The sequence below is a fragment of the Cydia pomonella genome, chromosome 14 (assembly GCF_033807575.1).
Source record: "Cydia pomonella isolate Wapato2018A chromosome 14, ilCydPomo1, whole genome shotgun sequence".
NCBI classification, from domain to species: Eukaryota; Metazoa; Arthropoda; class Insecta; order Lepidoptera; family Tortricidae; genus Cydia; species Cydia pomonella.
This window is the reverse complement of record NC_084716.1, coordinates 11,638,314-11,664,036: the sequence shown is the minus strand read 5'-3', so window position 1 is coordinate 11,664,036 and position 25,723 is coordinate 11,638,314. Positions and strand designations below refer to the sequence as shown.

General features: G+C 38.4%; 1 protein-coding gene across 9 annotated transcripts; it reads right to left on the bottom strand.

Moving 5' to 3' along the window:
• Positions 1-3,250: 3,250 nt before the first annotated feature.
• LOC133524965 (cleavage and polyadenylation specificity factor subunit 6) lies at positions 3,251-25,447 on the bottom strand. Of its 9 annotated transcripts, none has more exons than XM_061861132.1 (15): positions 25,293-25,447; positions 24,976-25,185; positions 18,643-18,858; positions 17,074-17,188; positions 15,823-16,028; positions 14,334-14,399; positions 13,593-13,751; positions 13,098-13,203; positions 11,124-11,228; positions 10,231-10,334; positions 9,603-9,848; positions 8,757-8,965; positions 8,181-8,222; positions 5,269-5,367; positions 3,251-4,759 (listed from the first exon to the last, which is right to left on the bottom strand). In XM_061861132.1, the coding sequence occupies exons 1-15, from the start codon at positions 25,356-25,358 to the stop codon at positions 4,555-4,557; spliced, it is 2,154 nt and encodes a 717-aa protein (XP_061717116.1). In that variant the 5' UTR covers positions 25,359-25,447; the 3' UTR covers positions 3,251-4,554. The 9 variants fall into 9 exon arrangements, with proteins under 9 accessions (XP_061717116.1, XP_061717119.1, XP_061717118.1 ...); XM_061861135.1 differs by having other exon boundaries at positions 3,251-4,735; XM_061861134.1 differs by having other exon boundaries at positions 13,116-13,203.
• Between the last annotated feature and the right edge of the window lie 276 nt (positions 25,448-25,723).

Genomic DNA, 25,723 nt, shown 5'->3' with positions numbered 1-25,723 from the left:
CTTACGAACCACTACCATGACCCACGCTTGACAAAAGGTTTTTTACTTAAAATAAAATGATTTAATTGAAAGAATCTAGGTGTCATTTGATCACCCAGCCATAGTCGCTTCAACAGGCGAGAACTATTAATAGATACCTAATTTGTTTTTACTGTAAACTATACCTAAACCTTGGTACCTAGTCAAGATGCCAATCGTTCGCGATATGATAATCTGCATTATGCAGTGCATCCTAGTCATCTGGAAAACGAAGCACACACGGAATGCGTTTCTGTTACCCATTACAGCGGCTAGCTACAGCCCGAAAATTCCCACCAACTGGGCATATTGCTTACAAAGGGTATGTGACACACTGTACATTACTCTGCTCTCAGGACTTCTACATCCCTACTCACGGCGTTCGAATTTGCAGTGAGTAGAGTTCACTCTCACCTTCAGCAAAACCGAAAGACCTAGTCTATCTATATGACTAGTAAAATAGCCGAAACAATACGAAGCATCACTCTAAATGGCGCTACATGTAACGCCCCTTACACTGATACAAGATTTTCATCTAATAATGTCAAGAACCAGTGGATGATTCAACCTTTACCGGTCGACATGGTAAGACCTAGGATATACCAAATCCATGTCGGTAAAAGCCCGAAGTGAACAATAATTATTTCACATTTCGGGCTTTTACCGATCGGCATCGGTAAAACCTAGGTCTTACCGGTATATCCTAGGTTTTACCGTACTTCGGGCTTTTACAGTAACATATATACAAGAATTGCTCGTTTAAAGGTATAAGATAATGTCATTCTCTTGTAATCGTTTACCTGTGGGGATGTACAATATATTTTGGAATCTTTAAAATCTTTTCTTATTCTTAAAACGAGCAGTATTATATATTTATATATTTCGGGGATCTCGTAAACGGCTCTAGCGATTTCGATGAATAAAATAAAAAATAAAATAAATAAATCATTTATTCTGGTAAAAAAAACCCTGATTTTACAATTTTATTTTCTTCTGCCAAACTGTAAGACAGTTTGTTGGCAGAGGGAACTCCGTTAAATACAGATGGGTTAGCTTATTGCCTAGTTAATTAATAAGTAAGTACGGTACATCTTATAGCTTATTGTGGTGGTAATTTAATTACATATGGTATATGGGGGTTTTCGGGGGCGAACAATCAATCTAGCTGTCTTATGTCTGGGAAAACGCGCATTTTTGAGTTTTTATGCGTTTTACGGGCAAAGCTCGGTCTCCCAGATATTAGTATTTTATTGAGTAGTCCACGGACTTTCCATCATGGTAGCAGAGCTTGGTTGCGCATATGGATGCTTGCAACTGCAAAAAAGTCATTCCTCAGTCTCAGCTATCTCGGATTTTTGCCTGAACTCCATTTTTGGTCGGGATGCGGAACCTTTGGACCCCTGCAACAGATGGATACGGAATTGAAAGTAGCCACCATGGGCAATGGACGACATATCAATCAAGACTTCTGATCTGACTGAGTGCAACGTATTCAACGCTTCAGCTAGGTAATAAAAGAAATAAAGCAAATTATCAATAACAAATATATAAACCTTGACATTTTTCGCCCAATTCCGCCTCTTTAGCAGCAAAGATTTATTTCTAATAGGTACAAGTGCTTCGAGTTTGACAAATGAAGAAGTGTACGTGTACGGCCCTGGAGTCGCCTTTAAGAGCTTATCCCCTCTGTTGAAAACTTCGGCCAATGGTGATATGTATTGAATGGACTAACGTTTATCTGACATGGCTATTTGTACGTGTACGTTACGTACAAATAGCCATAGATTTGCGTGGTCCTCCAACGCAAAAATCGGCACTGTTTTGTACAGAAAATTAGCCTACCGCGACCTAGCAGGGACCATTATATGTGAACATTTTCCCATGTCAGCTATCGTGAAAAATTTGTTCAATAATTTTGAGCGACGTTGACTGGCCAAAAGTATCGAAACGGACAGTGCCAGGCGACCAGAAATATATGATCATCGTCAAGAGGGCGCTGTTATTCTCATGTATAAGGTGACACTTCAGTTTAGTATGAAAAACATAGTTCCAATGAAATTCAGCAATATGGCACGTGATCATATATTACTGGTCAGGCTATACATATTTTCGACATATTATTGTCCGTATCGATATTTGCAGACGTGACTGTACCAACACAGCAACACTAACTGACCATCGGTTGGACCTTATAATGTCTTCATAATAAGGTTTAAGACTTGTCAGTTAACATTGTGGACGATAGTACCTAACTAAAAGTACCTAAACTGCATTAAACAGGTCGTATTGGGATTTAGGAGCTCAGTTAAAAGCTACCTGCGTCCCGAAAGTGCATTCCATAACGACGTTGAAGTTCACCCGGGGCTACTAATAGCTTTAGTACCTACCTTAAAATACTTGCTCGAAAATTCGGGATGGTTTTTGTTCGTTAATCCCGCTCTAAATCCGACAGGAGCAAATATAAATAGAACCCACGGTAAAAGATAATTGCAAATGGATGGCGTCTAGATCATACCGTCATAACGCATGTTTTGTTTCCGAAAGTTTATTTCATAGGCCATGAATATAAATAATGTCGTGGAAATCCCTGGAACGCCGAATCCCATCCCGACGCTAGTGACGCTCTCAAATTCTCAACATTTCGATAGGTAGGTATATATAATTAAGTATCGACTACTACTAGTTTCGGACGACAAACAACAAACAGAAATTAAGCTTTAGAATTGTTGACTTTCAGGAACTTTTTATGATGGTTTATCACATTCACTGCCGGGAACCCACCTGGTGGGCGCTCGTGAACTTTGTTCAGATGCCGGACAACCCGCTGTGCGGGTCGTTTTGTACGCAGCTATAGACCACCGGTTTCTGGCATAGTGCGCCGTTTTTTGTCTGGCAGTGAATGTGTTAAAGTGCATAGCGCTGTACTGGGTATGATGGTGGGCTGTGGCTATGATGGTCAGCTCTTTATCATTTGTCACCATGCCTGACACGTTCTAACAAGTGAGTGCGAAAGTGACGGGCATAGTGACAAGCGATAAACATGAAACCATGTTGCCAGTGCTGATACTCCTGATGTTGTCAATTTTATGTTCATGGCGTTAATTATAATTCCGAATAACCACAATTTTCCTAACTTCGTTTTAGCCTAAAGTGATGCCTTACAATCCTTACATTGACCAAAAATTCCACAATGGTATATGAGGTTCCAGAAATGGTGTAATTTAAAACACAGTTATGAATATTAAAACATCAATTTTATTTATGTTCATTTATGTAAAGTAAATCCTAAGATCATCAGTGTCATATAACTATTATGTATGGAGCAGTCCATACAAAGAAATCTTAAAATCTATGACTAAAACCTAGTGAGGTATCAATCGATTTCCCTATTGCAAAATTACAATAAATTCACATATGTGCAATAAGAAAATAGATTCAGCTCTTTAACGGTGAATTCTCACGTAGTTACAATAATCCTAAACCCCAGGAGTCCAATTATGGAATGTTGTTCCAATACAAAAGTAAATTTAATATAGGGGTTATTACAGTGGTCATTCTAGCGACGAAGATGGTAAAACAGCGTTTTTTTATACGACATATTGTGGCTACATAATTTATTTAGTCAATATACAAATATTTACGAACACGACGGACAACTCTTTCACTTTTTGCGATTTGCAACTTGAATCTCTACGTTGTTATTGTTCAATGTTCGACATGTCACAGTAAGACTAACTTAGTAATCCGATCATAGTTAATGCATTGATTTTTGGTGTAGCGAAATAAACAAGTTCACTAGAAATACAAAACACAGCAGGACATGGAAAAAACTGTACTTAAACATAATAATATTTAACATATATCAAACTTGATCCGTATATAAAATGAAACATGTCTTACATTGAACATTTATAGAGTTCTGGGTATTATGTAAACAGTAGTTGCAAGTCGATGTTCATAATGCAGCAGGTTTTCAACTGCTGCAAACGTATCTTAGGATGGTATTCCACCTGTCCAATGAGTAATTGAATCTCACATTTTGCTTAATGAGAGAGTGAGACGCAATGCACATCGGACAAATAAATTGGACAGGTGGAATACCATCCACTTTTTTTTACTTACGACAGATACGACCTCACTTCCGATCTGTGATATTTGTTTACGTCAACAAGAGGCAACGTCAAGACATTGTCAATGCCACAGTCACGATTATAACACGATAAAGACAAGAGAAAGCGTCCGTCATTAGCAATTGATTAAGACGAGCCAAGTTCAGACAGGACAAGCGCCGCGCATCACAACTAAGCGCAATAATTTTACGTTCACAAAGTAATTCATGTGAATCTGGCTCATAATCTGAGCACTTTTTCCTAATAGCTTTCGTGGACAATGTTTTAAAAAAGGCAGAAAAAAAACTACAGCCAATTCGTCAATAGACTAGGAAAGTGAGGCGACTGGAACGATCTCCCTAATGCACTAGAGCTCGATACTCGCAAGCGCGCTAATCTCGTCTTGATCGGGCGTGATCAGTCGGGCCTAGTGGCGGGCGTCGCGGCGGTGGTCGCGCTCGCGGTCGCGCTCGGCGGGCGGCGGGTCGCGCTCGCGGCGCTCGCGGTAGCGCTCGTCGTAGTAGGGCGCCGCGCCGCCGCTGCGCTTGCTGCTCGGCGCGTCGCCCGCGCCGCCCTCCGCCACCGCCTCCACGGGCGACTTGCGTGGCCTGAGGGACGAGCTCTTTTTAGTACTGAAAATGTTTCATTCATTTAAAGTGGGACAGTAAAATAGGAAAGGACCAACGATCGTTTGATTGAAGGTAACATAAAACAAACTTCTACGTTACAGGGGTTTTTGGCTTATCCTTTTGTATGAAATCGCGTAAATGTACAAACAGACCCGACCCCAGATGAGCTTGGAAGAGGGTTGGCCAAAGGGAATATTTTGTATGAAATCGCGTTCGATATACGATATCGTGTACGATATAGGGCTTTAGAGGTACCTTTTCTACTGATGCAATATTGCCTCCATGGTCTTGAGTTGATTTCGTATCAAGTTATCACTTTAATTTACACCTCATAAATATGCCTATATGCCTTGGTTATGCCTGGGTTTGCCTCGCGGTGACAAAATTTCGGGTGCCTTAACGACGATTTAAAAAGTAGTCACAAGATTTTTATGCCGCAAAGCCTTATATTTTTTTATTTTTAGCGTATGCTAACTAATACATTTTATACCAAGATAGAACATTTCACATACCTTTCTTCTCGGCTGTGTCCACGGTTGTAATGGTCAGCGCGTTCGCGGTCGCGAGAACGGGAGCGGTCACGCTCGCGTTCCCGATAATCCCTGTAGTACCTACAACAACAAACAATTACACATCACGCACAACTACTAACAACAACATACTTATGTCTTGTGGCCTGTTTTCAAGCACCTCGCCTTAATGCTTGTTTCTAGTAAACTGCGAGTAACAAATGCTCTGCCTAGTCGCGGCTTTGCAAGTAAGTGTTCCTATTTCGAGACATCACTTCTTATGCTTCCATTAGACGTCTTATGCTTTCAATACATTTCGTGGTTTGTTACCAGGATTTGCCAAACCACGAAATGAATTGCCGCTAATATATACTCATTTTATTAACATATGTACAAAACTGACATTTGTTTGTTTTGTAGTCACTTACTACAGACAGACATAAGCCCGTATGATACAGACACCAGCATAAATATATGACTGTGGGCAGCCGTGCAAAAATATCTGAACGTTATAAATATATGACGAAACAACCTTCGTAAACATATGAGATGCTTTGTGGCCGGCAAAAACATAATTACTCTGTATCCGCATAAATATCGAATCGGGCCGCTTATAAATATTTGATTACTCATGAAAATCAAAATTATGTGATTACTCTCACCTGGCATAAATATCTATCTACTGTGACAGCAAATATATCCGATGGTAGTTGGACCGCCTATATATCAAATTAAAAATGAACCATACCTGGCTAGCATAGAGCCGTAAATTGTATGAAGTGATTTGAGAATTCACGAAAAAAGTGCAGACTTGTCATTGCATATGTCCGTCTCACATTTTTCATTTGCAATATTAAATAATTGTGACATAATTAAAAATCTGATATCAGAAGACTTATAAGGATATGTTGTATGAGATGTGTAATAAACCTCCTTCTTACAACTCTCAACTTTAATATGTCACATTACAAAAAATCGACATCATTATCATTTTGCAGGGATAATCTTAACAGTTACAGAACTCAATATCATGGCGACTTATCGAGTCGATGACCATTTGAAACAGAATTGTTGCAATGCACGAGTAAAATAAACCCATTAATGAAAACATGGATGTATTGGGAGTTTCTGTAAGTTACTCGTAGTTTTTTTGTCAATTACGTAGTACCTACTTCATGAATACGTTACAGTTACTTAATAATAAATAGCTAATATTCGATTTTTTTAGAGAAATACCGTGAAATTATGGATAACACGATGGGAAGCAGAAGGTAATGTCAATTGTCAACCACCATAAAAGTATAGGTCGTCCCCGTAAAACTACAGCCATTCAAGTTCAAAATATTGTTCGCTTATATCAAGAAAATCCTATAACTTCAACGCTCGAAGTCGCAAATGACTATGGTACATCTCGCGACAGTGTTCGTCGAAGATTGAAAGCGGCTGGCTTAAGAAATCGAGTCCCTGCTCGAAAACCAGTGCTACAAAGAAGACATAAGGACCTCCGACTCGATTTTGCGAATCAATATTTAAAACTTTGATTTTAGAAACGTCGCGTTTTTAGATGAAAAAGTGTTTCAGTCAAGCATGGATGGTCGAGTGTCATTGTGGAGACTAAATAATACCCGTTATAACGAATTAAACGTAATGGAAAATAGAAGATCAGGTCGTATTTCATGCGGAGTTTGGGGATGGATGTCGTCTGCAGGGCCGGGAGAACTGTGCCAAGTGACTGGTCGCCTAAACAGCAGAGATTATATTGAAATCCTCAACGATGTGCTATTGCCTTCTTTGCATATTACTTATTCAGACGTCAATCCTGTACACGTGATCCAGGACAACTCTTTTCACAACAGCCGCATTGTTCGCCATTGGATATACGAACAAGAAAAAATTGCGTTATTAGACTTCCCACCTAAAAGTCCAGACCTAAATGTCATTGAAAATTTGTGGGGCATAATGACACAGCACTGGGATTCTACACAAGCTAGAACGAAGGCAACATTAACTCGGCACTGCTTTGACATTTGGGAATCCCAGCGGGGTTTGGATCATTGTTACAACATGGTGATGTCCATGCGAGACAGGTTGAATGACGTAAGAAATGCCGAGGGTGGCTATACTCGATATTAGGGTTAATTTCACTTATTTTATTAAGACAGAGCATATAGGTTTAAGTTCAAGAGAATTTATTTTAAATGTTTTATAAGTAAGAAAGTGAGAATACAATTATTGAATATCTGCCGTGTTTTATTGAATGCAGTTGTGGGGCAGCTGTCCTACTAGTGGGAATAAAACGATTAAGGAATGATTATTTTATCTAGCTCGAAACGTAGACATAAAAAAATAACCATTTTATTCCGCCAAATTGATAGAATAAAATGTGAGACAGACATACAATGACAAGTTTGCACTGTTTTCGTGAATTGTCAAATCACTTTATACAATTTACTACTCAATACCAAACAGGTACGGTTCGTTTTTGATTTTCCAACGTGTCAGATATATAAGCGGTCCAACTACCATCGGATGTATTTTCTTTCACAGTAGATTGATATTTATGCCAGGTGAGAGTAATCACATAATTTTGATTTTTATGAGTAATCAAATATTTTTAAGCGACCCGATTCGATATTTATGCGGATACAGAGTAATTGTTTTTGCCGGCCACAAAGCATCACATATTTTTACGAAGGTTTTTTCGTCATATATTTATAGCTCCAATGGAAGATCAGATATTTTTGCACGGCTGCCCACAGTCATATATTTATGCTGGTGAATGTACCTAAATTTATAGATGTACGCATGAAACAAGCAAACGGAACCCAGAAAATGAAAGCACGTAAAATTGCACAAGACAAACTAAAACCCACTGAATCTCTCAGGTAAGGTAGGGCGGAGGGTGAAACACTTACGCATCACGGTCGCGATCACGCTCCCTCGACCTTTCCCTATACCTGTAATCAAGTGATTATGTATCATTACAAAAATCACTACTCTACTGTAATGGATTGCTAACAAAGATGTGTTGCGTGCTCGGGTGGATCCGATGTCATGATGGATGCAATGGTCGCAAGCAGAACGGCTTCTCTATCTTTTAAACTACACATAAATCTAGGCAAATAAATTTTACTCTCTTATGATATTCCATACATTGAAATGACAATTCGACTGGGGAAAAATCAGTTAAATTGGGGAGTGGATTGGGTATTCAAACTGTCATTTTAAGATCTGGTGTATAGAAACGGAGTTAAGTGGAGTGTGCTTATATCATAATAAATAAATGTAACCGCGAGATTTATGTATAACAAGTCAAAATGCTCATTACATAGTCCAAATTTTGATCCAAAAATCATACCGTGGACATTATTGCTTGTCATATTATAAGTGTAGTTTACACGAATACTATATAGTATGTTGGTTGGGGCCGATAAATGAGTAAGATGTAAAGGGGCCTTCGGCGTCAGGCAGTCGCGCCGGGGCCAGCGTACCTGTCGCGGTCCTCGCGGTCGCGGGAGCGGTCGCGGTAGCGGGAGGCGGAGCGCTCGCGGCGGCGCGGCGCGCGGTGGTGCGCGCGCGCCTCGCGCTCGCGGGAGCGGGAGCGGCGCCGCTCCGTGCTGCTGTACGACTTGGTTTCCACGCCGTGCAGCGTGTCTTGCAGGGAGGAGATGAGGATCTTGCAGCGGTCGTCGTGGGCCACCTGTGCACATATATTACAAGTTGACACTTTAATCAAAGTAGAGGTATTATACCAAAATATGTATGCCGTGACATTGAGGGAATAGGGACGGAATAAATTAGGGAACCGCGCCTACCTACATTTTTTGCTTGTTTCGCAGTTTTACGTAAATATATTTCGACTCGAAAATAACCACGTTTCTACAGAATACACAACCCACTGTGCAACCGAGGACTTTTAGCTGTAGAGTTACCGTCAGGTCAACCCTTTTATCCGTACTTTTAATTAATGGAAATTAATGCTTCCTTAGTTTTAATCAGCATTGCCTTCCTTTTTGGAAAAAGGCAAAGTTCAGATTGTTCTCGAAAAAAATAATAATGAAGGAAATTGCTACGCGTTACACAATACGCTTCTGTTCCAAAACCTATAGTTTTTTTTTAATTACAAAAGAGATAAACAATCTTTACGTGTCTTTTATTTAAAAATTATTTAAAAAAAAAACATTGAAAAATTGTTTATGTTACTTATGAAAGCAAAAGAATGTAAAAGATTGTATATGATTTATAATGTTACATTTATGCTTTGACTTATTTTTCAAGTGATGAAGTATAATCTGCCGTTCCGATAACATAGTAAGCGGACACAACAGACAACTGACCTTGCTCTGCTTGATGAGCGAGATGGCGGTGACGAGCGTCTCGATGGCGGAGGCGTACTCGCCGGCGGCGGCGTCGGACACGGCGCGCGCGATGGCGCTGGAGGAGACGGTGCGGTTGCGCGACATGACCTCCTCGAACTCGGCCTCGCTGATGGCGGGCGCCAGCGGCGCGTGGTGCGGCGCGTGCGCGGCCAGCGGCGCCGCGTGGTGCGGCGCGCGCGCCGGCTCCGCGCTCACGGGGTAGCTCTGTACGGGTTGTATATATATCATCTCATTCGACTCGAACAAGGCCACGTGGCAAATCTAATTATAAACTACAAGATGTGTAATCGTAAATGCCAACACTGTTTTTTTTTCGTAGACGTTCTGTAAGAACATAATTAGTTGGCTCTATTCTATATGGATAGTGTCCTAAACACTATTATCTCTGTAATAACAAAATTAAACTTGTTGCCGTTCTTCTCTTCGAACTAATCAGCAATCTATGATCCTTCCACATGCCAACTGTTAACACGACGTTTGACAATAGTAACCATTTTGTTTCCTAGTTAAGTGGCAACTAGTAGATATAGGGCCTTGAACATGGAGTTAAGACCGAGAGCTACCGAGGCGAGATTTAGTGGCATACCTGCGGTGGTCGGCCGTAGGGCTGCGGGCGCGCGCCGGGCGGCGGGCCCTGCGCGGGCGGCGGCGCGTGCGGCCCGTGCCCGTGCCCGTACGGCGCGCCGGGACCTGCGCGGTAGTTACATGGTGTTACTAACTCATTATGGGATCCCCTTCACTATTAACAATACAATTACTGAAAAACTCATCAATTCAGGAAAAACCATTAGAGATAACGCAAATAATTGCATTTTTTGTAATTTCTTTCTGTGGATTACACGGTGCATTCGTGAGCTTGAAATAGAAATATGAATTGAAAAAAACTATTCGATTATTTTAACTTTTCAACGAGTCGATTTAACACAAGAGATATATCGATATCGTTACATTCGTTACATCGCTATTTCATTAGTACCTACTGTATTGGTGGGTAAATATTCTGTACTTGTTGACTTAATCGATTAGTAAACAAATCGCATCATAATCAGAAATCAACACGGTGACTATATAAATATTCAATCTTTCATATTTGATTTGATTTCATAATAATAAATAACAGTATAAATTATGCTATGTCAATCTACACGAATTTATATACTATCCAGTCAGTATAAAATTTGAATGTAAAAATGGAAAAAAAATCTGTGTGGTTGTCAAAAGTCGATTATTCAAACGGCGGTTGTGCTGTATAGAACACAAAAATCATTCTCGAAAAAATTTAAAAAACGATTAAAAATTCGGTCAGGAGGGTTATTCCCACTAGTTACCACCAAGTTATTACCAGTGGTAACTACTGGGATTTTTATTCCCAGTAGTTACCACCAAAATTTGGTTAACGTCAATACTGGTAACAACTTGGTGGTGGAGTGGGAATAACCCGGTCAGGATCGTTACGATACAGACAAAGGGTGTGAGTACCTGGGGGCTGCTGCTGCGGCGGCGGCTGCGGGCCGGGCGCGGGCTGCGGCTGCTGGTTGAAGAACGCGGGGTTCACGTGCGGCGCCGGCGCGCCCGGGCCCACGCCTGCGGCAACGGAGAACACCTTATACTACACCGCGTATCTTATTGCTACAATACCAAATCCTTAGTGTTAGGCCTGAATGGACGCTCGAAGCGGAGCGTTCGGCGGAGCGTGCAGCATGGCGTCGAACTCACAAGTGATTTGAGCAGCGTGCACTAAAGCTGCTCCTATACGTTTGCATTTGTTTAACATGCACGCTGCACGCATAACTCGAGCGTCCACTCATGCCTTACACTTAACCGCCCGAATACTATGATCTATTCTTGTATCTCTACTATTGGTCTACTACTTAACCAAATATTTATTGGTTAAGATCCGATAAAGTCTAGTTAAGAATCGTGCCCCTGAGTTTAAAAACTGAAGAAGAGGCCTTTGTGGTAACTGAACTGACGTCAAATTTGGACAACTAGAATTACCGCACATTATACGGACGATACGGTGCACGAATTTATCTTATATTTTACACGACAATGAACTTTTGACTTGGCTCAGGCAGTTAGTAAAGAAGTTACGCGGTGGTATTCTAGAAGACAGTTGTGGTATCAAATCTAGTTTCAATATTTTTGTTACCTCCTCAACATATGTAATACAAATCAGTCGCACGCAGAGCTTCAACCGGTCAACTTCTTACCAACTGCCTCAGAAAAGTGGTAACTTTATAAAAAGCTGTGTCCTAAGACCCCTGCAAAATATGGTGTGCTAAAGACTTAGGTATTTCAATTAAAAGGCCAATCAAATTATAAAATTATGCGCGTCTTTTAAACCGCAACATATTAGGTACTTATATAAATTTTCGTTGTCTATGGTCTTGTATTACATTTACTGACATTACTTTAATAACTCGAATATAGATATGTAAGCCTTATTTACCTAAATGACCGAATAATTAATTACATTAAGTAAGTACATTCGTTAATAAACTATACCGGGTGTTTCTTGTAACAAGAGCAAATAATTTAAACACATATTGTACTCTTCAAACGAAAACACTTTTATTCAATAACTTTAAAAAATTATGAAGTCTTTAGATTTCTTATTTTTCATACAAACTCAGAAATTCAGAATAAACTTTAAGTGTAATAAAAATCAAAACAAGCAATTTTTAAAAGTAGCTGAACAAATGTTGGTCAGTTTGAGGAGTACAGGAGATTTATTGCTCCTGTTATAGGCAACACCCGATATACTTTAATATATATCATATGAGTAATTGTTAGTAATGCGTGCGTTTAGTTGATCTGTGGGTTAGTTGGTGAATACTGTATTAATACGTGAACGTTATGTTCTTAACTATAATTATTACTTTAGAAACACATATATATTAATATAATATGAGTAAGTTAAAGTTGAACAAAACTATCTCTTTGGGCGAAATTTTACATTATGGCTAAAGACTCGAATCCGACATACTATGGCTGTTATTTTAACTTCAGTGTACAATTTTAATAAATGTTGCCAATTAAATTGTTCGGTATTAATTGACTCAAAATACTTCTGTTTTAAAATAAATGCATTAGGTATTAGACTCGGATCAAGCTTACGTCTCCACAGACGTGGCAGTGCCAAAGTATGGAAGTGTCTACGTGTAATATCTCGCTGATAATTAGTAATTATTATCAAAACGTGACGTTCATCAGCATCACATTGCCATGTGAAAATATCGTATTCTCACATCAAAGCCTGTAAAAATTTAGCTTACAAAAACTTTATTTTTTTTACCTCGACAACTATTCCTGTAAGCTCAGTGGAGTGTTTTCAAGACAAAAATATGTGTTAATTGATGTGCGTGTAAGTGCATACCCGTGAACCTTCAGAGCGTGCTAGTGTTAGCCACGGCCGGGGTGAGCATGCCAAGTAGTGGAGTGTGTGCGTACCTGGGTAACCGTTCATACCTGGGTGCTGCGGCAGCGGCGCCCGCGGGCCCGGCCCGCCCGGCCCGTGCCCCATCGGGTGGTGCGGCGGCATGCCGCCCGGGCCCGGCTACGAACACAAACATTATTTATATCCTACTATCATACTAAAGGAGAAAAATAAAAAGCGACAAACCTTTGTAAGAAACACAATTTTCGTTAAATGAAGCCAAATAAATTCGTGTAGTTTTGTAAATTGGTATAATTATACCTCGTGGTGTACAGATGAACATAAACATATACTATCCTCTCTAAGAGCGAGGACCCTCGAGGACTTCCCGGTGTGCTGAGGGTGTAGGGGGGTTTGAGTACCTTTTTTCTGACTTTAAATATCTGTGCCAACAGCATTATGATTACTTCTAATAAAAGTTTTTCATAAAATTTCCTCCAAAATTAGTCATACTTGTTTTTACTCTACCATCAATACTTTTCAACCGCGGCCCTTGGAACTGTTCTTACCTGGTGCGGGGGCGGCATCTGATGCGGCATCTGGTGCTGCGGGGGCCCGTACTGCTGCGGCGGCTGCGGCTGCATGTGGTGCGGCGGCCCGCGCGGCCCCCACTCGGGGCCCGGGCCCGGCCGCGGCCCACCAGGGCGCATCTGCGGTGGCCCTTGGAACTGTTCAAACGACCAAATTATACGAGATGAACCAGGAAAAAAAATCTGTGTCCAATTAGCCTTAGAACGCACTGCGATTAATTTCTTGACAGCATGCTTCATAAGCGCCCGCACTCGAGAGACTGAAACCGCAAGAAGTTATAAGCCTTATGCATTTTGTCTGGCGACGACAAATTGCAGCATGTCACTAGAATGCTTATTGAACTCATGAACTGTCACTTTATTCGAGACACAGCGGTGATTTTATATATGAATTTGTTTTGCAGATAATCGCAAGAGCATGCATATTCTGAGGACAGGGACTGCCGTGTCTTGTTAAAGTATCTTCCGCGACTAAAATGCATTTTGCATAATTTTCTGTCTGCTTGGTAAAATCTCACACTTGTTTGTATGTAACCATTCTTAATTAAGGCATTAAATGAAAACATTGCATTTCCCTATTATGTTGACCTAGCTTTTCCAAAAGTAAACTCAAGGGAAATTTGATTCTTTCAAACCCTTGTTTCACCAGGCTTACTTTACTTAATATTACAGGAATATGTCAGGCATTTCTGTTCTGACAGTACAATCACACTCACACACCTGCATTGGGGGCCTGTGCGGCGGTCCCTGTCCGTCGTGCTGCATGTGGTGAGGCGGCGGACCCTGCTGGTTTTGTAACATTCTATTAAGGCCCATGAATATAGTTTTAAAAGGCGATACATATTTTTGTTAGAAAATTCGAATGAATAGAAAAAAACTGGGTTAGTAGAGACTAGAGGATAGCCTGCTGACCATAGAGGGCCAGTCAAACATTTTTACTAAGGTCATTAAATAGGTCTAAAATTATTGATTAACATATGTGCATTGGAGGCATCCATCGATTTTAAAAGCTAAGTAACCCAAAGTCCTCCAAAACAAAATAAAATAAACATCGCTTGTTCTATGGTAGCTAGGGTCATTGCGCTAGGTTCCTTCCAGCTTTAGTTTTCGTCCACTTGACGAAATTTGAATATAAACCTACCTTGCCACACAAATTTGGACTTATTGCAGCCCTTCATGTATAAACAATACATTATCTAAATAAAAAATAATATTACTTAAGTAGCGAATTAAAAATGAAATATATTATTTTCTACTCCGTCAAGTCGACGAAAACTAAAGCCTGGACGGAAACTATCGCATTAGGCGGGTCCACACAGAGCGAGCTTACGCGCGAGGCAGTTTCCTCACACACGAAACGACCAATGTAGACGTGCTTCGGCCGAGGCGGCGCGCTCAGGCGTGTGGACGCGCCTAATGAGCCATGTCTACATAAGTGCGATGGACAAAGTTAGTTCAAAACTTATCCGAGTGTTCAAAGATCTGGCGGACAAATCGTGCCAGTAGACATTTATTGGTCCCACATACCTGTTTCAAAAAACACATAAGGGGGACCTACAGTACCGGCCAATAATATCCTTTGATAATAAATTGCACATTTTACTAGTCATTTTATATAAAATATATGATGAGTACTGCAAAGAAATACTGTGAATTACAGTATGAGACTCAATATAACTAAAAAACATAAATAAAAAAAACCAAGTTGATATACTTATGTTTAAAAAAACCTCTATGAAAAAACCACTACATGACACCAATTTATCTCATCGCTCGCACAAAGGATTACTACTAGACTACCTAAAGTAGTGAGGTGGAAATCATGTACAAAATAAAAAAAAGTTCTACCGTATAAACATGGAGGTGATATTATTCGCCGGTACTGTAACTCTCTGATTATTGGCTCGATAAGCACAAAAGACTAGTGCTGTTCAGTGTTTGATAATCACGCCGATACTAAATCATGCGGTATTTAAGTTCATCAACCTGCGGCTCTCGAAGCTTATCTGAGCAGAGGCCCGATAGATTTTCGGTACGCGGATGCCACTGAACAGGTGACATGGTCTAGCCACAAGACAATCGTTCATAGAAAACGCGAAACGAAAGTTAAATAATGCAGAGAAATGATCACGTCACTTTTCGTTGCATATGTTTTTACTCTTCGATTGGCGATCGTCATCTCGGCAGGGCCGAGGGTGTTCTGACTTACTTGCATTGGTGGGCGATGTGGCGGCGGCCCCTGATGCGGCGGCGGGCCTTGATGCTGCATATGGTGCGGGGGAGGGCCTTGGTGTTGCATGTGGTGGGGAGGCCCAGGCGGGGGCCCGCGCATCTGGTGGTGGCCGCCGCCGCCACCCGGCATCATCATGCGAGGCCCGTTGGGACCGGGGCCGTTGGGGCCGGGGCCGAAGAAATCTAGATGGTTAGGTTCGGTTTAAACTCTGCACATGAATGGCACGTTTAGAAACTGATTAAAATTACGCGTGACAGCTACCTACCTACCCGTGATTACCTATTCTACGGAGATTAAAAACTAAAACTTCGTTTTTGTTACAGCATTCTTCTACCAATAGTGTTTGAAAACTGCCAATTCCTAAATCAAAGGGCGTCAGTGTATTCGCAAATATGTACCCGACACTTTCGACGCACGATTCATGCTTTTTCGTCTGGTCCTTGACCGACGTGAATTTTACCTTAGGACACAAAAGCCTGGAGCTTTAAGGCCGTGGTTCCCAAAGTTGACTGGGCTCAGACCCACCTAATAAAAACTGCCATATTCGGGACCCACTTCTTGGCCGTCATTGACATATATATCTAAGGACGGGCCTTACGGGCCCTAAGATTGGCTCGAATTCGTGTGGGTGACACCTCTGTACTGGCCCCTTCTTATTGCCCGTAAGGCTCGTCCATAGATATATGTCAATGTTGGCCGTCCTAAAAAGGGGTCATAAAATATCGGTCACGCTCGAATTCTACGGTAGTTTCAGGGCCCACTAAATATTCACTCGCGACCCGTAGTGTGAGAAAAGCTGCTTTTAAGCTTCTAGATAAATGTTTATGGGTAAATAATCGGCGTTTACATTTGCAATGTTTTCCTACGTGATTGTCGCCGCAGCAAGTTATTGCAAAAATGTTGCTCAGTTATCTTTGATGAAAATGTATACCCCATATTCAAGCTAAGGCGGAGATGAGAGGAGACGCGCGGCAATCAACTAATAACATCGGTTCTCTTCTCCGCTGGATTAAAAGTATTGTAATACTTTTAATCCAGTAATAGTATTGGTTGTAACCGATACTATTGGTCACGGATATGAGTATCCGTGTGAGTACCTCAGTGGAAAGGAAATCAAAGTAAGTTTTATGAAATATACCGCGACTTGTTCTTCCATTGCGATAGTAATCGTAGGACGATAGTAACGCTTGAATATTCGCTCTTCTATATCGAAAAGTAGATCGTTACCTCCTGGATGGGGTCCGGGCGGACCGCCTGGATGGGGAGGCCCGCGCATGCCGGGGTTATTGGGCCCGGGTGGAGTGGACCTCGTCTTAGATTGACTCTCAAACTGGTTCAACGCCTGAAAAACAACCATCTTCTCAACGACGTCCTATCTTCTTACAATCTTTCATTTATTTGATTCATTGATAGCGGATTTTATTCATCACACAGGACATACACACACACGTATAATCTCAAAGAATGTGTGTTGTGAATACCTATTTTGCTATCTATTCTGACATTCCAACCCAGAGAATTCCAGTGACGGATAGGTTTTTATCATATTTATTCCTTTGCCTAATATATTATACAATATCAAATGATATTTCGTACACAAGTTCCAACTAAACTGGTACGAGCCAGGATTCGAACCCACGACCTCCAATTTGGAAGCAGTAGGTACGCTAGGCCCCAGCAGTACCAGCACTCATGATTATTTGATATGATTATTACTTTTGTATGAAAAATTTAAATTCGCTGTATTTTGTTTAACTTTGGTATCAGAAGCTACATAAACTAATAACAGGACTAGACATACATTATCCTATTGTAAGTACAAAGTTTCAGAACAATCTAGCTAGTCGTTTAAAAATGAGAGAGTAACTACGTTTGTATGGAGAACCGAGCTTGCTGGGGACCCTCAACTGCTCGTGCTAATATTCATATGCGAGTAATGCGAGCATGCGAAAGATTCCAATTGAACCACGAGCGTTGGGAGTGGTTTAAAAATTTAATATTGAGCGTTGCGAAACACGAGGGCTGTTAAACAAACTTTGCTTCCGCCGAGTGAAACCCAAATTGTTCGGCACACCAACGCGAGGAAAATACTAACTGTAAACATTACAATGCTATTACATATTTTTCGTTCAAAATATTCATTTTAAAGTCAAATGCCAACATGAAAAAACTTAAAATATGCATCTAATTTGCCACGCTTGTGGATAAGATTTAGCTTTTAATGTTTTTGAAGAATAAAAAGATCCATTACAAGCTGGTGTGATGATAAATAAATAATCCTTAACAATTAAAGGAGGACTTCCAAATGTTAGGAGGTTCTCAATTCGTTGGAATGGAATTCCTTTATGGTCCCCATATTTACTTAGCGGGGCTGATTAAAAAAATATTTTGTTAAAACAGATGGTCCTATTGTCATCAGGTCAGGATCCGATGACGTGATCTTGAGTCATTAAATATTAGAAGCACGCCTAAAGTACATTTCCGCTCGTAAAGCGACATTTAGGTAATATAGTGGGAACTGCTGTTGAAAACCAGTGATGGCATATTATCTAGTGAAGTCTGAATACATTTTGACAAAATAATGTTGCAGCGTAGTTGATGTACTGTCACCAGTGTCTTCTCTCACCGCCCCATTGGACTGAGGTGGAGACAGATGGGAATGATTTGTTCCCACCTAATAACCACCGAAACAAAATGGGAATAATGTCTTAATTTCGAACAGATAAAAATACATCACGTTACATTTAATTTGTTCTTCATCAGTCACGCTAAATCAGTTTATTATTATTTATTTACCTGTTTAGTAGGCAGAGTGACAACCGGGTGTTGTCCATGAATTTCTTTCTTAGGCAGACGGTCCAGGACCATCCTGAGAGACTGTTCAGAGCCCAGAGAAATGACACAGAAGCCCTTGGACTGGCCATTGGATCTGTTTTCGAAGAACTTGACATCTTGGAAATCGGTCACACCCACATCAGCGACCGCGTTCGCTATGTCTTGGTCGGTTGCCCACTGAAAAAAGTTGTATCCAAAACTAAGCTACGCAGCCAACATTTTACCTAAAAACAGTGTATGTGAAATACGTACGTGATGACTCAGCATAATGATATATATAGTAGAGACAAATGCGTTAGTACGTACCTCATTACGCAAACACGATTGTATATTAATAGACGTAAGACGAATCTTGCCTAAGCACCTAATTTTTCGTTCCCTATTTGCTAGTGATGTCCTTTGAAATAGCGAATGTTGGCACATCTAACCTAATTTATGCGAATGGAAATGGAGAATAATACCGGGTATCAGAAACGCAATCCCCAAATCAAAAAACCTATAACACCCAACTTTTAAAGCCGTTGCTATTTTTATTAGTATAGAAGGTGTAATCTGCCTTGTTTTCTAATAATTTGACGCCAAAATTTATCCGCAACAGGACACGCTGGGAGAAAAGGAAACAGTTTTGTATGTAACCAGTATTTTATTGTCATATCACAGATTGTTTACCAAGGCTACTGATATAATTAGTAATGAAGCAGTTCACAGCTGCTAAACCCTCAACTAGACTAATCAGGAAATCCTCCACTTAATAGGATTATAAAAGGAACTAGTCCTTGAAACAATGATAATTACAGACATTTTTAACCAATTCTTTTAAGATAATAATATCAACAAATTAGTATTAATAGGTACGTCAAATTTTTTCAATAAATAATTAATTTATACATTTGTACAACATTAAAAATAGTACGTACAGAAAACGAGTTTTTTAATCGTAGCTAGGTACTACTAATACAAGAGAAAGTTAAATAATTATATAACCTGTCAAAAAATCACAGAATGTTTGCCGAAAGACAGGTTTTTAACATGAATTATACGATTCGCTAGAACTATTTTAAATTACAATACATTTAACTCGCGGATTTATTTTATGTAACAATGTCAGGAAAAATCTAACATCTCATTTACCATCCGGTTATTAAAGCGTCTTTGATTCGTCGAAGCACCCAATAAAGGTTGAACAATACAAAGTTCAATACAAAATATATCAATACTTTTAAGTTATTGTATGATTAAACATTAGATGAACGTTTGGTAAATACAAGCGCGACAATGTCCGTCAGTCATCAAATATACAAGATTCAAGAATCCACACCCTCCTACATAACTTACGAAGGTACAAAGGAACACGAACACAGATCAGTGCAAATATTATCAAGTATCACAACATAATAAAAATAATCAAATATAATTTATAAATAAAATAAGACAATCAACTACGTAAAACAAGCAGTAAAACGTCTTACCTCGATGGACAACCTGATAAGGAAAAACATTAGTGATAAAAAATAAACAACATTTTGGGCAAATTCGAAATGATTTCTTGTGAAAAATTAACACAAAATAGTAGTAAATCATAAAGCACCCAAGATATTGTTTGCTATAAAATATAAGCAGGATGTCAGGCAAATGTATCTATACTAAAATAGATTATTTATAATTTAGCAGTTTCCTAGATTATCTATATCACTTATTATAGGATTCACACATACATGTACATACATTGGATTGGTGACATATAACATACTTCTAATCCAATTAACGGATGAAAATAAATAGTTTATCATCATAACACTGGAAAAAATACAAGACAGGAAATTCATGACCACAGATTAGCAACCACAGAATAGAGATCGCTTCCTAGCGATAAGACTGCCTGTTGTTACCTAGCTTTTAAGTTTTTTTTTTTTCATTTCCTGTCTATTTTTAACTGTATGGTGCATAATAAAGAATATTAGTGTTTGTCTTCCAAAATGGAATTAAAGTCAATATTTTCTACACAATCTGACCAAAGAGGTTCCCAAAGTTTTATTTCATCCTCTCAAAAAAACATTGTACGAGAGCATGACAAAAACTATCACCAATCCAATGTCGATGTTTAGTATCAGATAATATCTGTATTCCAGTTTGATCAAATTCAAGTTAAATTCTAAGTTAGCCTAAACTGTGTCACAAATTGTCTAAAGTAATAAGCCTTGTATACACGGCGCAACTGCATAAATTAGTGTGCAAGATTCAATTATGATGTATTATCTATTAGTGAGAAATACCGACATTTATAACTTAAGTTGGAATAGTTGGAAAGGTTCAGTTAACATGACGTGTGATTGGTCACTAAACCGATTGTGTGTAACATTTTGAAATATATTGTAACACTGTTACATGGCCGAATAAATAAATACATATATCAAATACATTAAAGTCTTGCTGTCACCATTTAGATTTGTCGTACTAAAAGGGACAACGATTTGATAACTCTATCATGTGTCAAAAACAGTATTATACAGATATTTACAAATTTATTTTGAGATTAAGACTGAATTGTTGGGACCATATTATTAATGTAAGTATTTAACGTCATTGCGTATTCTAAGTCTACTATAGTAGTCTAATCCTAGTTTTAGAGCAAGAATGCACAATCAGTTTTCAGCAACATAAAAATGTATTGAAAATTTTAATTGAATACATTATCTCTCCAAGTCTTGCTTGTTGCCCGACAGAACTAGCAGTTAAAACGACGCTATAAACAATGAAATTGATTACTATTTTGAATGAAATTGATACCAATTTTAAAACTTAATATAAACGATACGATATTAAATGATACCATAAAAATATTTGAACGTTTTGTAAATTACCTCACTTTAAAAAAAAACTATTATTCAATTGATATGAAAAACTAACACATGTTTTATGAAGGCAAATCATACCATGAACATACCTACATAATAAACGAAGTCTACAATTAGGCTATAAGGATAACTGGTGTTCTTAAAAACATCTACATCCCTTTAAAAGAAAACTACCATAAAAATACACCACATTAAGGAACAACAATAAAGATGTAAATATCTCTTCTATTCACATTAAAAGTGTTTCAAAACACTAGTCATTTAACAGCAAATTCGTTTTAAATATTTAAAAACATACAGCAACTACAATATTTTGTATGGTATATTACTAATGAAATCTTTAAGACGAGAAATTACTTTTACTAGTAAATATTTGGTAGATATTTATAAATGTCTGCTAGGTCACGGACAATCTTTTTTTACCTGCTTTACACATTTTTTTGTTACAATTTAGCAATTATATTAGGTCATAATAAGGCCCAAGACAGTAATATTTAAAAAAAAATGAGTTCTAAAATGTCTATAATATCATTGAAAATGATGTGCATGGTAGCTTTAGGTAAGTGCCAATTTATATACGAATGTTCCCTCATAGTTGAAATTTTCTAAAGTTAGTCATTGTACAAGTGCAAAAGGAAAGTGTATATCATCTATTATAAACACTAACAATTATTATATACGTTCTTAGTACAGATATAACAAAAAAATTAATAAACCATGAGACCTGGCAAGTTAAGTCATAAATGTTTGAAAAAACCCATAGACAAACAATTACTACATCGAAGTTAGATTTATATGGTATATCAGAACACAGTTTACCACTAATAAACCCTAGTTTTAGACATAATTTAAGCAAAAATATTGCATCCCGATAAGAGATTCTGTCATGACACAGTTACTGACCATTTGCCACCTCAAAGCAATGATATTATTATAAGGTGTACGAATAGTCAATGATGTGTGTTGCCATAAATACTGCAGGTATAGTTGTGCTGTTCTAGAGTGGCATATCTATAACTGCAGGGCATTTCATTTCGCTTAAAATTATGCATCAATAATGCTTTTATTGAAATGTTTACTCTTTTTATAAATATTTGTTATTGGCTTAAGTAAAAATAATAAAAAAATAAAAGGATTGGCACAAGTTCATGAACATCCTTGCACACATAAGTCCAAGCAAAGATTAATTGAAATCTTTGATACAAGCAAGAACATAGTATTAGTACCAAATCTAGAAAATAACTCCTAAAATATATAAATAGATAACTGTTCCACAAAAATCCAAAGTTGCAAATTGGTAATAGCAATATTACATTCCTGAGAGAAATGAGCTAATGTTTAGTGATAAATTGTCTTGTACATGTTTTTTTTAATGGAATAACTTGAGTTTTTACTAATGGTATATTATTTGCTAGATGTTGGGCAACATCATAAATTCCTCACTTAAAGGGGCCATACAGACACAAAAACACATAACTTATATGTTCTGTTCTAAAAGTTAGAGCTCTTAAAACCAGTATCAGTGATATTTTTTTAAGGTTGACATTCACTTTTAAGAAGAGAAAAGATAAATTGAAGTGTTCATATGACCTCTATGCTTTTTGTGCAAATACAATATTTGTTTAACACTCACTGCATGGGGATGTAAAGCAGTGAATGTCTTAGGGTGTTACCAAACCAAACTTAGGGGTTACCAAGCAACATCTTATACTATTAACACATTCACTGCCGGGAACCCACCAGGTGGGCGCTCGTGAACTTTGTTCAGATGCCGGACAACCCGCTGGGTGGGTTGTTTTGTACGCAGCTATAGACCACCGGTTTCTGGGGTAGTGCGCCGTTTTTTGTCTGGCAGTGAATGTGTTAATCTGTCTTATTGAGACGTAAAAATGTATATACTATACATATAGTATATACGTTTTCAACCAAAAATACTTTGAGTAAGATGCATAAAATCTTAGACAATTTCATGCTTCGAATTTGATAGGTAAACATGATGGAGCTGTACAGCTTCATACATTTTGCTGTAAGTCTGATTGTCAAGTTTATGTTTGACAATTCAGTGACCTCAAAAAATATGGCGGAGGCCAGCACCATCTGTTTTGGATATCAAACTAAGGGACTTGACTTTTACCTCTCTATCACAATCAATTCTCTTTTTTACACATCAGTTTACTGACTGGTTTGGTAACACCAAGGGCCTTGTGCATATTATTTTACAGCATGTAATATAAGCCAACACCTCTTTCCTACTCCTTTTTTTAGAAAGATACTTTAGCTTGTAATACCAATAAGTTGTAAAAAATATGTATCAGGCTTCAAGTGACATGATGTTAAATTTTATCAGCAAATTTTAAAAGGGACAATATACCTAAGCCTTATTTCAGTGAAAAACATCCCTTATTCCTGAACTTAGGTAAAAAAGCAAAAACAAGTTATACTGGTAATTTTTTTTTATGCAACAATTTTTATCATATGGGAACCTGCCTTAAAATTTGTCACCTAGTCTTCAGTTTTTCTTTCTAGGGCTGCCAATGTCATAGACTGGTTAATGTTAAGGCAAGTTACCCTATGATATTGTACACTAAATTAAATTATTACAGAAGTATTAATCACACTTTTATAAAATGTTTTGTACTTTAAAACTAAAACTGATCAATGTTTGATATAGCTACTATTGTTTACAAATAATAAGTTAAAATTTTTTCATGCCCTATTAAGTTATTTTAATCACAAAAACAAAAATGCTTTGTTCAAATGTAAAACTTGTTTCTGCTTGCTATAAACATAGCATTACTTTAACCCACATGAAAATAGCATCTACTAAGGACAAATAAATTTATATCAATACCCATAACACGCAATCATGCATATCACTATGTGAACTCTGATTAACCTTTAAAACAAAAATATGTATAAATTTACACTATATTTGTTAGAATCAATTTAGTATAATGATAATCTACTTCACAGGGTTAAAGATAATGTATCTGCATGTATTTTTCCCCAACACGAAAATTACTGTATATCCATCAAAACAATAGCTTAATAATAAAGTATTAAACAGTGAATGTTCCCTCATCAGAAAAAAACATCACCATGAGGATCATTCACTATTGGAAGAGGTAACCAAATGAAATGCTTTAAAACATAACGATGGATCGTAACAAGTTTGTCACAGTGCCAAATGGCCATCAGTGTTTTAACAACATGAAACGTCAATATAAAATAATTTCTTTACGAAAGTAACGACATAAGTCATGAATATTAACACTTAGAATTACTAGTAACATGCTAAAATACACAAAAAAACATTAGTTTTCATAAATTGTGACGCAGTATAAAATGTATAAATCTAAACATTTTCATTTAATTACCACTTCTACATAGTCTTATATTTACAATACTGATCTAAGATATAATAAATTCAGGTACAAACCCAAGTGAGATTTCCGACGTAAAGCTGTGCCCGGCGGCCGCCATGATGCCCGTGGTTTGATACGTTGTGATAAGGAGCATTGCCGTTGGTCTCCTCCGGAGGATGCTGCGACGGCGGGGCATTTGGTGGTCCATCTCCTTCTTCTGGCTTCGATGCTGGCGCAGAAATTACGTCGTCGTACAGATCCACATTCTCACCTCCGAACTCATCCTGAAACATGCCGCACATTCGCATTACGTTGTGGTGTTTAGTTTTTTCCGAAGTTTCATTTCTCTTTCAAAGATAAACAACAAATTAGTTTGCTAAAATAAGCTTACCTGTCTATTAAAATCCGATTCTATATCGTCAGCGTACAAATCTATATCGACGCCTCCGTCCGCCATTTTGACAATGACTAGAGGGGCAAGGCAAGGGCCGGGCCGCAGGGAGCGGCAGACGGCCGTGTTTATCGAAGTAGCAAAGAACCGGAAATGTGTAGTGATGTATACTTGTCAATGCCAACTTGCCGATAGACAAGAAACAAAGCAATATACTTAAATCGTTGCATTTGTTTGGGATAATAACCGATTATGTAACAACGAATGCGCCATTGTTTTAAAACTATATCAAACACTGAAATCCATTCAGACCAAGCTCTGCCAAACACAATTGATAGCCGATTTATTACAGGTACGTCACTATCATAATGTACCAGTCGTACCAATATGACGGCAACGACAATATTGTTGCCAACGCAAAAAAGGCAGGC